The 15,903-nt window shown below is 32.7% G+C and overlaps 1 protein-coding gene across 2 annotated transcripts in view; it reads right to left on the bottom strand.

The window, feature by feature from the left end:
* Window positions 1-1,294: 1,294 nt before the first annotated feature.
* Window positions 1,295-15,903, bottom strand: part of Ntan1 (N-terminal amidohydrolase 1) — a 245,208-nt gene continuing 230,599 nt past the window's right edge. For both annotated transcript variants that reach the window (XM_072534734.1, XM_072534733.1), the window contains exons 5-7: window positions 13,399-13,607; window positions 6,403-6,564; window positions 1,295-2,008 (exon numbers count right to left, since the gene is read on the bottom strand). In XM_072534734.1, coding sequence (XP_072390835.1) covers window positions 1,883-2,008; window positions 6,403-6,564; window positions 13,399-13,607 — 497 coding nt within the window. In that variant the 3' untranslated portion in view covers window positions 1,295-1,882. The remainder of the gene's footprint in view (window positions 2,009-6,402; window positions 6,565-13,398; window positions 13,608-15,903) is intronic.

Consider the following 15,903-nt stretch of genomic DNA (forward strand, 5'->3'; position numbering starts at 1 on the left):
TAGTGATATTTGGGATAAATGAAGAAGCACTCAACCGAAATTTACAAGTATGGAACTAATTAAACTAATGGCACTAATTAAACGAAAATTGATGATCAATAATGAGAAGACAAAAGTAATGGTATGTGGAAAAAATAGAAAACACACGAAGATAACACTTAACGGAAATACACTTGAACAAGTCGATACTTACAAATACTTGGGAGTACAAATAGAGAACAGAGGAGCTGAAGAAACTGAAATAAGTTCCAGAATAGAAAGAGCTGCTCGGATGTACCACGCAATTAAAAGTACGTTTTTGTCGAAAAAAGAAGTATCCCAAAAAGCCAAAATGACCATATACAAGACGGTGTTTGTGTCGATTTTAACTTTTGGTAGTGAAAGTTGGATACTTACTGATAAATTAAAATCGAAAATACAGAGCATAGAAATGAAGTTTCTTAGAAGAATAATGAGTATAACCAGGTTAGACAGGATTAGAAATGAGGCAGTCAGAGAACATCTTAAGGTCCAACCAATTATGAAGAAAGTTGAAGAGGCCTAACTTAGATAGTATGGGCACATGGTTAGAAAGAATCAAGAAAGACCAGTTAAAAAAGTATGGGAAGCCAGAAGACAAACTAAGAGACCAAGGGGCAGGTCAATGAAGACATGGAATGATAATGTAACCTCAATCCTCGAGACACGTTTGGAGTGCGCTACAACTCTACCAACTTTAGTGACGGTCAGTTTTTTTATTTGTTTATTTGTTTATTATTTATTTAATTTTTATCACACTTTTTTCAGGCGTAAAAATGTACACAAAAATCGATCCATTCTTGTTATAATGTATTTTATTTTACTAAATACAGATAAACTATATTAATTACTGTGTTTTTTAGATAACTAATACTTTCAGTAAATCATCGCAATATTTTTTTGCATTAAAATATTTAACAAAAAAAAAATATCCACTAAAATGTTAAACCTGTCTGTCAGGCGGTTAGTTAGTGTTTACGCCATTGATTTAAGATGTTAGTACTTAAGGGTTAATAACCCATTAAAAAGTTTTCATTATACAGAATAATAAAGAAGTATGCCGATAAATTTGACACCTTAATTATTTTTTTATTTTCAACATTATATAGGTACTCTGAACCTAAAGTTGAAAATGTCTTTTTGGCTTTTATAGGGCGTTGGAAAATTTTCTGAAAAATTTGTGATTATAATCTCTGGTATCTCATCAGAGAGTAACCAATAAATCAACTAGATATAATGGAGAGAAAGGTAAAGGTATAACAAGAAAAAACAAAACTAATACGTCAGGCTTTCCTTGCTTCCCAAATAAAACAAATTATAAAACAATGACTTTAAATAAAAATGGCATATATCTCCTATAGACTAATTGATGTATTATTAGTTAAAAATTATATTACAAATTATAATATATCTTTACAATTATTGACATAAAAAAATGCTTATTATTTTATAAAAGCTTTCTTTAAACAGTATAACCAACAAGCAGTAGTGTTTTTTTGAAATACTAAAACTTATTCAGCTGCCATGTTAACTGGAAATACTAGAGGTGATTTAAATATTTTTTGGAAGTAACTAAGGATTATGTGATAATAATTTACTACTGAAAATCAATTATTTTTAGTTTCTAACAGAAAAATTTGTCTAACGTGTATGTTATATGTATTCTTTTAATTTTATACCTAGTTGTGTTGCTATAAAACGATTCTTTTAGCCCACCTCTTACTTCTTAATAACAGGATTATAAAAAACAATAATTTCTGTAACATACGTTGTCACAGAATATATACACTAATATTTGTTGTTATACTTTGGCCATTAACATGATCCTCGGCTAAAGCGACAAATTAGTACAGAACCAAACTAACTAATATCTAAGCGGAATCCAAATACCAGAATGTTCGTCTCTTCTAAAGTAATGGGGACGATTGTCTCTAAAGACGGTTACAGCCGGAAACTGGTTTTCTTGGATATACTTCAATGTTGCTCTTATCTAAAACATAATAAAAGTTGTTTTTACACATTTAAATGCTTTTAAGTAACAGTAAAACTGATAAAATGTTAATTAGGCTTAAAGTGTCGTACAGCTTACGTATTACAAACATAGGTACTTGATAATTCCGCGAATATCTATTCCATAATATTAGGAGAGTAGTAGTGAAACGCAGTATTTTGGACCTAAATTAAGTTTTAATCTCAGTGAATTACAGACAGAAACTTAATCTATATGGGACTTTAATTTGAATTAAAAATAAAATTGTAAAAATTAAAGTATACTAATTAAAAAAAAAAGTGTTTATTTAAATACTTTCGACATCAATAATGATTAAATTGTTTGCTTATGTTTAGTACTAAAAATAAGAATGATATTATCTCGATATTAAAGTCAACTAGATACTGGACAAAATTCTTAATATATCAGGATATTATCATAAGATTTTTGTCTTGGATTGCCGATTGGTCGAAGGGGATCGATTGCTCTTGAAGACCTTTCCACACTGACATTATACCAGATGCATTATCTTTACTCTAAATATATGTTTCGTTAAATAGATCTAGGCTTCTTAAATAGTTTAATATAATTATGAAGTTGGCGAACAATTGCCTTGAAGTTGTAGACACTATTGTCGGGAATTTCTTCTGGAATTTTGCAGTCAGTAAACTATAATATTTGCATTTTTCCCTATTTTATAAAAATAAAATATTAGTGGGCAGTATCCACTACTAACATGTGATTAATTTTTTGAAATTTCAAGAATATTGCTGCGAAACGATCAGAAATTTGTAATAACTAGACTTAGGCAAATATGCAAATAAAGAAGTATGAAATATGCGCATAAATATGCAGTATTTTATGTAAAAATATGCAGTGTTTTATGCAAAATATGCATATTTCTCTAGAAAATATGCATGTAATAAAAATATTTATAATATTTTTTTATTTACAAAAATACGTACAATATTATAAGTACATAACATATACAATTATTTTAACATATAAATATTATTTTGAATTGTGGTAACAATAGATTATCAAATGATGTTCAAAATTTTCTTATGGCTTCTATTTGAATACATATATTTGTAAATATAAATACTTCTTTCGACATTAACTGATGTAACTGGGGCTTTTTTGAAATTTACTATAATAGATGGTTCTAAATTAAGTGGTTCGGAAAATGTCCCAGCTAGTACTTGAACCACTTCAGAAAGAACCTGGTAACCACTATTTTTTTCCATGGTCACTTTAAATTTTGAAAAATTTCCTTTCCAATAGTACCTTTAACAATGACACAATGACTTTAGTTTTGACACAATGACTCAAATTCTTTTATTAAATTTGTACTCTCTAACAATGATAATTTGGAGGATTCTAATTGAGTTACAGTTTTCTGGACAAAATTATAATTTGATTTTATGAATGACAGTTGCTGTTGGAGGATGTTATTTTGGAAGGCTTGCTTAGCTTCCAATAAAGATTGGCAACTATCATCTGTTAAAAGGTTAATTATTTTTTTTAAATCAACGAAATGATCAGCATAGAAATTAGCTGCTTCCAACCATGTTCCCCAAAGTGTTAAAATGGGTTGCGGTGGCAGTGGAACATCAGGAAGCATATCTCTGTAACATTGTATTCTTACAGGTGATTTCAGAAATACCTTTTAGACGCTCGCTATTAAACTGTTAACTATTGGAAAAATTTTTTTGATTTCCTCCGCAACTCTGTTTATTACAAGTGACATGTATTAAGTTAGAGTAAAATATTTTTAAATTTTGTCCTGCTTTCACCATATATGGTGCGGGATCAGATAAAATAAGCAATAATTTATCATTGGGCACAGCAGCAGGAAGAAAAAAGTTTGCTAATGCTTCTTGTAGAAACCGTGATATTGTCAGAGCGTTGGTTTTTTCCACTTGCTTACAGGAAATTAAATACGATTTTGGAAAGGTTTCATCGCTAAGTACACCAATCAATAAGTGCACAATGTATCTTTCTGACGAGTCAGTGGTCTCGTCCACACATATGTAAAAGTAATTATTACCTATTTCGGCTTTTATGTTGTGGATAACTGAGGAGTATAATAAATTGACATTATTTCTCTTTAGAGTTCGTTCACTGGAAATGTTTTGTTTGCAATATTTTTTTAAAAAAGAACTAAAGTTTTCATTAGATAATTTTGAAAGCGGTATATTAGACGATACTAATGCACGACACAAGTCTTCGTTAAAAGTTTCTTGTTTGGAAAGCACTGGACACTGAAGGGTGATATTTTTCACCGGATGTGGTTTTTACTTTTTTAGCTAAATGTTTCGCGGTTCTGACATGCTGATCTATTTGAAATTTTTCTTAAGATGAAATCTAAAAAAGAGTATAAATATTCTATAGTTGTACCCATTTTTAAAATCTAAGATTATAGAAATAAACTAAAAATTAACCGTTTTTGCATAACAATTAAGATATTTAAATTAAATCAAATAAAAATCGGTGAAATAATCTTGAAAATGTCAAGAAATGACTGTGCAAGAAGGAAGAACTCCCAAATATTTACAAGAAGCTCTTGGTCTTTTCTGTTTATATTTAAAGAAAAAATACTGTGAGCATAAATTAAAAGCACTTAATGAATTTAGTCTAAAGCAAACTATGCTATTGTTAGAAAACAAATGTTTTCCGACCTTTCAGTAGACTATTGAACGATTTGAATTTTAAATAGGTATCCTATTTTTTATCGCAAGGAGTTTAAAAAATGCTTGAAAAAAGAAAAAATACATCCATTTATTGCGAACTGGCCTTGTGTCGGTACTTTTCTTAAACATAATTTTCAATTTTAAAATCTTTGTTTGTACCACCGTGTAAATTTTTAAAATAAAGTAAAAAATAATACATACGTATGTATTTACGGTTTTGCCACAACATGAACAATAAACTTTATCCATATCCATAGATAGCTCTTTGTAAGGCTTTATCCAAGTTGAAACATTGCTTATTTTCGGCATTTTAAAAGCACAATAATAATTATTCACAATTAGAAATACACGTTGTTTACCGTGTATTTCTGACCGTCAAAATAAAAACTTTTACCTAGAGACATAAACTGACAAACACAAACCCTTAATTCCAGGACAAAACGTGACAAAAAGCCGCTGTCTTTTATTAGTTACTATACCAAGAATTTGAATACCAAATGAATATAAAATAAAATTAAATATTGGCATTTTCATGCTATCTGTAAGTTTGAATATAAAAATATATAGTTAACACCAAATTTTCATATTATATGCACTTTATGCTCACTTTTATAAAAATATGCAAAATTTGAAATTTTTGCATTTTTTATGAAATACATACAAAATATGCAATTTGCATATTTGCCTAATAAGTCTAGTAATAACCTATTAGTGTACCCTTAGCCTGGAATGTAGCCTTCTAGTAGGCTACAGTAAGTCCATTTTTCCATTTATCCAATATGCGAGTTTTTACTACACCACAAAATGGCTTTGAACCATAAAAAGGGTCTTTTTCTTTAGCAAGATTCTCAGCAATATTATTACCGACAGCCTTGACGCCACAGTAAAGCAACTTTGTTATACCCTTTTAGTTGCTTAGGGGATTGTATCTGGCTTTGGAAGCGACTCATAAGACGTAGACTTTAGAGCTATCAGTGCAGCTCAGCTGTCTCGGAAAAGAAATGTTTTGTCCGATTTGTTTGATTCTGGCTCTTGTGATTTGCGCCATTTTATTTTGTATAGTCGTTTGTGATAGTATTTAGCTTGAGTTGGAAGTCTTTTTTGCAAACATAAGTTCAGTGGGTATCTTTGTGGATTACGATGTTCCAACCCTTAGAATTTATAACGGGCCAGTTATATTGATGGATATGCTGGGCCCATGTTTACCTCAATGAACTTTCTAGGGTGATATTATTTATATGTATAGGCAGACAAGAAAGATCCAGCATTAAATCTAAAGCAGCAGAGAGATACAGCAGTAACAGCTGCTACTTTTTACAAATCTATTATTTCCTTCTACTTTCTTTCCATGAAAGTTTCTTATTGATAATAACTCCGAGATACTTAACTTTTTGGGAGAATTATGGTGTTGTTACAGCTATGGTAGAAGCTTAAATTTTTAATCTTTACGAATTTTTTAGAGAGATTTTTATTCGTATTTACTGAAAGTCCTTTCGAACACCTGGAAATTACTAAGGTTAAAGCACCTTGAATGCGATCAACAATAATTACCTCTAACCACCATATCTATATCATTTGTTTCGACCAGAGCACAAAACCCTTCTCTTGTGAGCTTTCTTAAATATTGTCCAACCTCTGTCGAGATAATAACTTTTACTGCGCAAAATATAAGAAATCATTTAATCATTCTTAAATACAAACCTGCATAACAAAATGGGGTGGTTGTACTTCAGGGGATGTGGATAAGTGTTGCAGTATAAAATCATCAGTTTGTTCTAACCATAAATCCACACCTCGCAAGGGTTCATAGTTAAAAGGGCCTATTCTTAGTAGTCCTAGTGCACAGTCGTAAATGTCTAAAACCTGAAACATTAATAACAATATTTTAATACTATGTTATAGCTGTTTATCTTTTAATAATGGTGGATAGGATAAATTTATTACCAAACTTTCTACATATTAAAGAGGCGTAGTTGAACACCTAATTGCTTCAAAATATTTATTAAGGACCACTGAAGCAATAAAACACTTAAGACGTATTTTTCCTTCGATTTATTTATAGTGAACTTAAGGGCTGATTCTACATTAATAACTATCGCAATTATGATACTACTAAAAAGAGTTATACAAATATCATTAGCTTTACAGTACTAGGAGGCAGTAACAAAGATACAGAATATTGAGAGAAACAAAACTGTTGACGGTTTAACACAAAACACCTGTTCCCGTTAGCGCATCTGTGACTCACGCACTTTTCGACAACACACCCGGTCCTTACTTACCGAGGTGGAGAGTGGTGGAGAGAGATTATGGGGTAGAGGGTCGCAAATACATTAACACGAGAGCTGACGAGGTGAGCGCACAAGTTGATAAAATAACTAAATACGATTACAATATTATAAATAGGTTGTTTTTACAACAGATATTTATTAGGATTTGGGTATGGAGGCTACTAGATTATTTTCATTGTGCCATCAGAAAACTTTTACTTTACATCCAGTGATTAAATATTGAGCTGTTACTATTCTTGTATCCACCTTCTCTGCATTTTTAAGCCTTGCCTTCTTGTTCTGATATATCCACTACATGTCCTTTGGTACTGTGTTTAAATCTATTTGTTATATTTTTATTATTTTTTATTATTTTGTCAGGGGAATTATTTTCAGGATTCATAGATGCCAAATAACTCTCCAACAAAAAAAACTCCAGTCGAAAGAACACCACAGTTACGACATATATTTATTGCTTCAGTTGGCACAGCTGCACACATTAATGCTTATCCAAAAAGTCTGCTATTTTAGAATAGAATTATAACTCTTACAATAATGCAACCATGATCGTAAAACTACACAAAGATACAAAAAACTGTATAAAAATCAATAAAGGAACCAGACAAGGAGATACGTTATATCCCAAATTCTTTACGGCAGTTTTGGAATATGCTTTTAAAAAATTGGATTTGTAAGCCAAAGGAATTAATGTTATTGGCGAAATTCTCTTTTATCTACTATTTGCGGACGAAAGTGTTCCGATAACAGATATCTTAAAAGAGATTGGAATTATGCTTACTAAGTTAGATGCCACCTGTAATCAAGTTGGTTTAAACATGATTTTTTGAAAAACACAATACGTAACATATCTGGTACCAAGCGAAAATGCAAAAGTCGACTGCGACATAGGATCGAAATAGGATTGTTTCATAGATATAAGTACTTGAGTCATGAAATCCAAATTGCTAGGGGCAAACAAACTGCTGAACTGCAAAGAAGAATCACTTTAGCATGGGTCGCATATAAGGTTCTATCAGCCATATTTAAGAGCAATATACCAAATTGTTTAAAAAAAAGACGTTTGACCAATGTGTGCTTCCAGTCATGACTTGCGGTGCCGAAACACTTTTCTCAGCACAGACTACAGCAACCAAAGAGTAGTCCAAAAAAAAAAGTGAAATGCTTGCTACTTGGACTGACTTGGAAAAAGGACAGGCGTCATAGATGTCATAGAGCGCATAGCAATGCTAAAATGGAACTGGGCGGGCCATGTGGTCATAATGAATGACAAGTGGTGGACCCAAAAAATTACAGTATGGAGACCACGAGCAGACAGAAGAAGCGGAGGTAGAACCCCCACATAATGGAGAGACGATGTCAAAAGAATCGCTGGGAATTGACTGCAGGAAGCTTAATACCGACAGAGCTGGAAGAAATTGAAGAAGGCCTATGTTTAACTTTTGACGCAAAAGGCTGGATGATGATGAACGATGATGATCAAGTGAAACTAACGTGTGTAAATCACTGGGTTTATATATACAGAAGGAAAATTAACTTCTTTAAAAACAATTATGTATCATAATAGGGGCTAGCTTAGAACTGGCGTACATATCAAAAGTATGGACACTCATAAGGGCAGCTTCGACACCTAAACCAACTAGTTTATCATGTCGATAAATCTGATGTCATTTTTATTAAACTCTCTAGAGAAACATAAGCATATTAGGTATGGTGTATTAATTAAAAGTCCAATTTATCAGACAGTGTGCGTATGTACTTGGATTTTATACAGCACTGTACTATCTCGTGCATAAGGTGAAGTAGTTCTGGAAAACTAAGAGTTTATACTGGGTGAGTTTCTCGATATAGAACGGGCATTCGACAATACCTTCTACGAATAAATCACAATAAATACGTTCTAAAAGAAAAAAAAAACGAAAGAAAGTGCAGATTGGTAGCCTGTATAAGCACAAGTAGTTAGAGGCTGTTCACATTGGAAGTATTTTTTCCCCTCTGGTGAAATATGGTTATATATAAACTTGTATCTAAACTGAGCAAAAACTTTGAGTTATGCGAATGACCTGGTCATCTTAGGCTACGAAAAATTTAATCACTACAGTCATCAATAAAATGCGGCGGGCTCTGACTGAGGCTACAGAGTGAGCTTCAAATATAGTCCTTTATAGAACTCCAAAATCATTAAATTCACCAGAAGAGGCATTAGGTCCTCTTAGCCTAAATGGTACAAATATAGATTGGTTAAGCGAAGTAAAGTATATTGGGGTAATATTACACTCTAGGATTACTTGGAATCCTTGGAACGTACACTTGTAAGACGTGCCTGTAGTGGAGATGAGTGGTAGAGTAGGCTTCTCGGCGGCAACCTGTCAAACGTACTTGGTGGTCCGTTATTCCACCTGCATGCACTTGTTCGCCCTCACAGGAATCACGGGCAAGGGTACGTATGGCAACATAAGTACTGCAGTATGGGTATAGTATGGCCCAAACCCCACTGTGTGGCTACCTCGCTACCCTCACTCGAGACGGACTCGCAGGGGCATTTTTTCTGTCAGAATAGGATAAACTTTCTTTCGAATGCTGACCACACTCTTTATATGCCTACTCTAGCCAAAAGATCGCTTATAGGATCGTCAGTGCTTAAGGATCCCCGGTCTCCATCACCCGGGAGAGCGTATATTTGTTATCTGTTTGTGTTGACACGAATTTCTTGATGGGTATGAGGCACAGGTTTTATTGGGTTCCCTGGGCTTCGAATCCCACCCGCCACGCAGATGTGTCATGTGAACGTGGGATGCGCGCATTGGGTCTGCACGTAGGCTAAAATCCGTGTAGTGTTTAAGATTTATAGGGCTCTGGAAAATGCGATCTAAGTAGAGATGCCGCCTTCCAATGTCCGACATCCAGCTATCCAGTTTAGGTGAGTCGGGCACTGGTGTAAAACGGCGGCTTTGTTAGCAAATTGAAAAAACTAGAATCGATCGCATCCGTCTCATAAAATCAGACATTTGAACTTTGTGCTCTGTGGGAGCTCACCCCAGGCCCCCTAGTGCGGTTGTAGCTATAAATCTCTTAAGCAGATACAACATTCATGGTTACTTTGAACGCTACAAATTGAAAAAAAAATAAAAAGGTACAACCATTTGTCAATTATTCTAAAGTAGTAGAAAAAGAAATATCACCAGCCGATAAAAAAGGTGAAGCAAACTTTTTAGAAAGTAGTCTAATAAGATTTGAAACCAGATCTTCGGGATTAGGCTTAAGAGATTGCACCCATTTATATGTTATCAATAAAAATCATGCGGTAAATAAACTCCTTATGTGAATTAGATGGCTTTTTGCAGAAAGGAACCAATCCACACAAATGAGATTTTCTATTATACCATTCTTATTATAATACGGGTCGTACACTTCACTCCAAAAAAGATCCAACCCAGTAGTTAGTTCCTATCGCCATCTATTAACGAGCGAACCAAACCAACATATCAGTTTACTCGGAAAGTTGCCTGCAGACAAGATCCAAGCGGTTTGGTTCCTTTCTGAAAAACGAGTTAACAGTCACAGCTGGTAAGATGAAATTTAGTAGTAGTTGGAAAATTAGTTTCGGCGCTGTTAAAACGTATCTTGTTGTGAAAGCATCCATTGTATTCAATATATTTTTGTTTGATAATAAAATGAATATCAACAGACCTGCAAGGATCCTTTTAATGCTACAAGAGTTTGTCAAAGATGAAGAAAATTCAAGGTTGAATTAGGTAAATGGTATTGCTTAAAACAATTGATAGGTTATGTACTATTTTTATTCTTAAACTTTAATAGTCCATTGGGTGTTGAATAGAAAGGAAGAATATAATGGCAATTTTATAAAATGCACTTTAAATATTATAAATTGTGAGAAGTAATTCTCTTTGTGATAGATGCTGGTAAATAAACAGAGTTTTTTTTTAAGAAGAGGGTTGGTTCTCGTCTGCAAAATTAAAAATAGTAATTTTCGTATTTAAACCATATTATTTTTATTACATAATAAGAGCTTATTACAGTTTCGTGATATTGTAGGTGCCAGAAGAAGAAAGTTCACTTAATGTTACGTCCATCTGTAGTACAAAAAGGACCGAAGATGACAAAAGCCTCACTGTAGTATGGTAATTTGACTTTATTGTTTTTACAGTATAATGTGTTATATCTGTTGATTTTATTAGACAACTGACATAAGGAATGACCTTTAACGATGTATATGATTCTGATAAGGATCCTGAATTCGTTCTAGTTGAAGGTGAAAACAGTGATTCGTTATCAGAGCAAGAAGATAGTGGAACGAACGTGACCAATAATGACATTAAAAATTTCAGTCGAAGACCGAAAAGAGGAAGAAAACGAAAATCACTGAATCTAACAAGAGCACAAAATTAAAAATCTAAGAATGAAAATAAGATTCACTATAATCATAAGCGAAAAATAGTAGCGGCAAAGACATTAGATAAAACATTTCAGTGCTCCTGTTCAAAGAAATGTACTACGGCATTAAGTTTAGAGCAAGGACAAGAATGTTTTAAAAAATTATGGAAACTAGGTAATTATGATGCCCAAACAACGTATATAGGTGCCCTGGTAAAAGAAACAGACAAAAAACGACTTACGGACTAGGACAAAGACCAAAAACATATTCCAGGATTTACGAACTAGATGGGGTCGTAGTCTGCCGTGGCACTTTTATTAAAACCCTTTGTATTTCGACAAAAAGGGTTAATTCAGCACTCGTAAAACTAAGATATAACAGTTTAACAGATAAAAGGGTACAAGCACAAGGGGGGAAATAAGATAGATGAACGAATACAACAAGTAGTTATCGACCAAATAAACAATATACCAAAATAAAAAAGTCTTTATCGCAGATCCCAATGTTCTGAAGTTAAATTATTTCTACCTTTTAAAATGACTTTGTCTTTGATGTAAATTGAATATAAAGAAGCAAATGAAAATCCAGTTAGTTTTCAAACATGCAGACGTATATTTTTAACCAAATTTAATTTAAAATTTAAAACATTAAAAAAGGATACCTGCAATACATACGATACCTACCACAGTAGAATCAAAAATGCCTTTTCTGCCAACGAAAAAGAAAAACTCAAGGAAGAGCACAACAATCATATAGAAAATTGGCAGACGGTTAGAAACCAGATGAAGAATTATACTAAATTGGCTAAAGATAATGAAACAATAGAGTGTCCAACATTTGGTTTAGAAAAAACACTACCATTACCACGGTAAGCAACGGGGATTCTGTTTTATAAAAGACAAATTTGGTTGTATAATTTAGGTATTCACTCTGGTTTCACCAACAAAGTTCATTTTTACGTCTGGACGTAAAACGAAGTAGGACACGGAGCCCAAGAAATTGGTTCATGCTTAATAAAGCATATTAAACAAAATGTATCTGACAATATAACTGAATTAACCTTACGGTCGGATTTTTGTGGCTATCAAAACCGCAACATTAAACTGACATTTATTCTTAAAGCTGGGTTGCAGTCACATTCTTTTTTAAAAAGAATTCGCATGCGTTTCCTTGTATCAGGCCACCGTTTCCTATCAAATGATAATGATTTTTCAGAGGTGGAATGTGCACTAAAACATCAACAACGACTTTACCTGCCTGATGATTATATAAAAGTTATGGAAACGTGTCGGACAAAAAACAAATTCAAAGTTACGCGAATGACAATATTGAGAGTGACAATAATTCTGCTAAAATTGATATTAAAAGAAAACAAGTGGGCCGATCAGCAATATTTCAAGATCTACTACCTATGTGACTCAATGGAAAACAAATATCAAACCCAAAACTAGTAGACATAAAATCCGTGATGCGTTTGATTCTGAATGATTGAATGAAATGGAATCGTCAGAAATTTAATTATTGTTAATAATGTTTTGTTCTCTGTAGGCAATAAAGTATATTTAAAGAAAATCTGATAAATTTTGTTTTGCATAAAAGAACCAACCCACATAATACAATTAATTTTCATATTAGCAAAGATTTTTTTATTTGTTAATAGTTAGGTTGCATATATATTTTTAAAACCTATGTATGTTATCAGTTTAAACTGTTTGTGATCTGAACTGAATTTTCTATTACAATACCATCAGAACTTTAACATCAATTTACTCAACAATATGATTTTGGGATTGGTTCCTTTCTACAAAAAGCCGTTCAATTATTGTAAGTAGTATGCCCTTTAATCAAAGCAGTACACATTTTTGCTAATAAACACTTTTCTAATAAAATCCAGATTTCGTTGATTCTACATACAATTTGTTATTTTAATCACGATTATTAAATGTTTGGAGCGACACACATTCAATTCAACAGATAATAAACTTGGGAATACAATTTTAAAAAATACATTACCTGTGGAACACCGGTAAGATATCTGGCAGATCTTAACGAATGATCTGGACCTTTATCTGGAAAAGTAGCGGGAAATATTTCACCAGTCTTTGTGTTAACTCCAACTCCGTAAATAATGGGCCAATGGATTCCTCCTCTAATAGTCGTATTCAGTTCTCCTGTACATGCTAAGGTCAGATCTATTTCTATCGGATGTTTGTGGAACGAATCTGTAATTAATAAAAAAAGTTCATTATATTTTATATGTGATGTAAACAGGTGGACACTATTTATCGTTAAATTGTCCAATAACGACTGCGTTAAGGTGTAGGCACACATCAATTACATAATCAATAGCGATTATTCTCAATTATAAGAGAGGATATATGTTCCTTAGCAACAAAAGTAATCTAGATTTTTGTCAGCGATTTAAACCTGGATATTATTAATAATTAGTATTAGTAGCCATAAATCCGAATAATTTCTTAATTATCTTATACAGAATGGTTAGCCTGTTTATTTAATGTGTAGTCATTAGTACATATATATTAAAATACAATTTTTGGAATATAAAGTTAAATATAGAGCCAACATCTACCGCTGATATTAATGTTGTGAGTAAGAATCAATAAAAAATGTAGATTAAAATAAAATTATCTTTAACAAATCGGTCATAATTAACACTGGCATTAAAGTTACAAGGAACCTTTAAAATAATTAAGTATAAAGCTCTAAAAACAATTTATAATAAATTAAACTGATTGATATAAAGAAAAATAGGCTTAACCTTACCATTTTTAAGCGAAAGTTTACAGTGTCAGTTTAAAAAAACATGTACAAAAAAATTATTCGGAAAACGAATAATAAAAACCAACACTATCAACATCAATACCACCTCAAACCCATTGGTAGATAAGTCGTGGACTAGGGATGCTAGGGATAGCATCCTATCAAGCCCTGTGTAATGATCTTGGTTATGTTTATCCAGTACATCTTGCTAGATAACAAACGAGGCTCTACGGTTCGTATGTTTGCCGGTATAAACTACTGCAGAGGAGAGCTACTGCATTAAAAGCCTGTTGCTACTCCTAGTTTTAACTATAATGTCTGTAAATAATTTGAGTCAAAACATTAATGATCGTGGATCTCGGAGGATATCGGACCCAAGATCGGATAGGAGAAGACAATCTTAAGACTGCAGAACCTCTTAGGTCGTTAATATGCGAAATCCTTGCAAAATAGCCACATCGAACATCAGAAGCATGTTTGAGGTAGGTAAAATACATAATACTATAAAAGAAATAAGAAGAATGCAATCCTCGGAATAGGTAAAATGCGGTGTCCGGGATCGGGAGTATGTGATGTTGATAGATATCAAGTGTGCTATGCCGGAAATAACGATGCTAATTACTTTAATGTAGTTACAATCATAGTAGCAAAACACTTAGCTCAATCAGTAGTAAATTATATCCCCATATCTAACAGAGTAATCCTAGTGAAATTTAATTCAAAGCCGTTTATTACTAACGTAATTCAGGTCTATGCTCCAACATCATCCAGTAATTTAAAAGCATTTTACAAACATATTACTGATGCTGTAGATCCTGTTAAAGTAGTGAAAAAACCATAGTGTTCGGAAATTTTAACGCCAAAGTCGGCAAAGGATGCTGTTAAAATATTGTGGGGGATTATGGCTTGGGAAACATAAATGGACGTGGAGATCAACTTGTCTAGTTCTGCCAGAATACGATTTCATATGTCAAATACTCGTTTCAAGTTACCACTGAGAGGACTCTACACCTGAAAATCAAATGCAGAATCAGAGAATAAAATTATTACGAACCAAATCGACTTGATTCAAATAAAAAATAGAGTCCATGTGCTGACAGTTTTTCTGATCACATTCCCATAGTAGCTATATCCTAATTAAAATAAAAAAAATAATCAAAAAGAAGTTCCGAGAAAATATTGACATAACTAATCTACAAAACGAGAAAGTTAAGGAAACGGTTCAAAGACAACTGCACGAAAATTTAGTTTGGGAAAATATTGGTGAGAATGTCAATGAGGGCTAGGATAAAATTATTACAACTGTTAAGGAAATCTGTGAAAGGAATTTAAAAGGCAGTTTAAAGCTATAAAATAAGACTTAAATGGCAGAAAACATATTGGATTTAATGAAGCAACGGCGACTCACAAAAAACAACTAAAAACTTATACGTAAAATACGAGAAGCAAAGAGTCTAGCCAAGCAGTATTATAAAATTATAAAACTCAAAAATAGATACGACAAGTTTAACATGTATAAAAAAGTAAAAAAGCGGCTGGTAACGTAGTAATGTATTATTTGAAGTAGAGGACAAACTTAAAGAATGGTAAAATTACATTACGAACTTATTCGAAGCCGATAGGATTAGTTTACCTCCGGATATAACTAACTGCAACGGACACCTAAATAACACGCTCTGAGGTAACACAAGCCATACAATCATCAAAAAATGGCAAGGCGACAGTCCCTGATGAAAT

The sequence above is a fragment of the Diabrotica undecimpunctata genome, chromosome 6 (assembly GCF_040954645.1).
Source record: "Diabrotica undecimpunctata isolate CICGRU chromosome 6, icDiaUnde3, whole genome shotgun sequence".
In the NCBI taxonomy this organism is placed as follows: domain Eukaryota; kingdom Metazoa; phylum Arthropoda; class Insecta; order Coleoptera; family Chrysomelidae; genus Diabrotica; species Diabrotica undecimpunctata.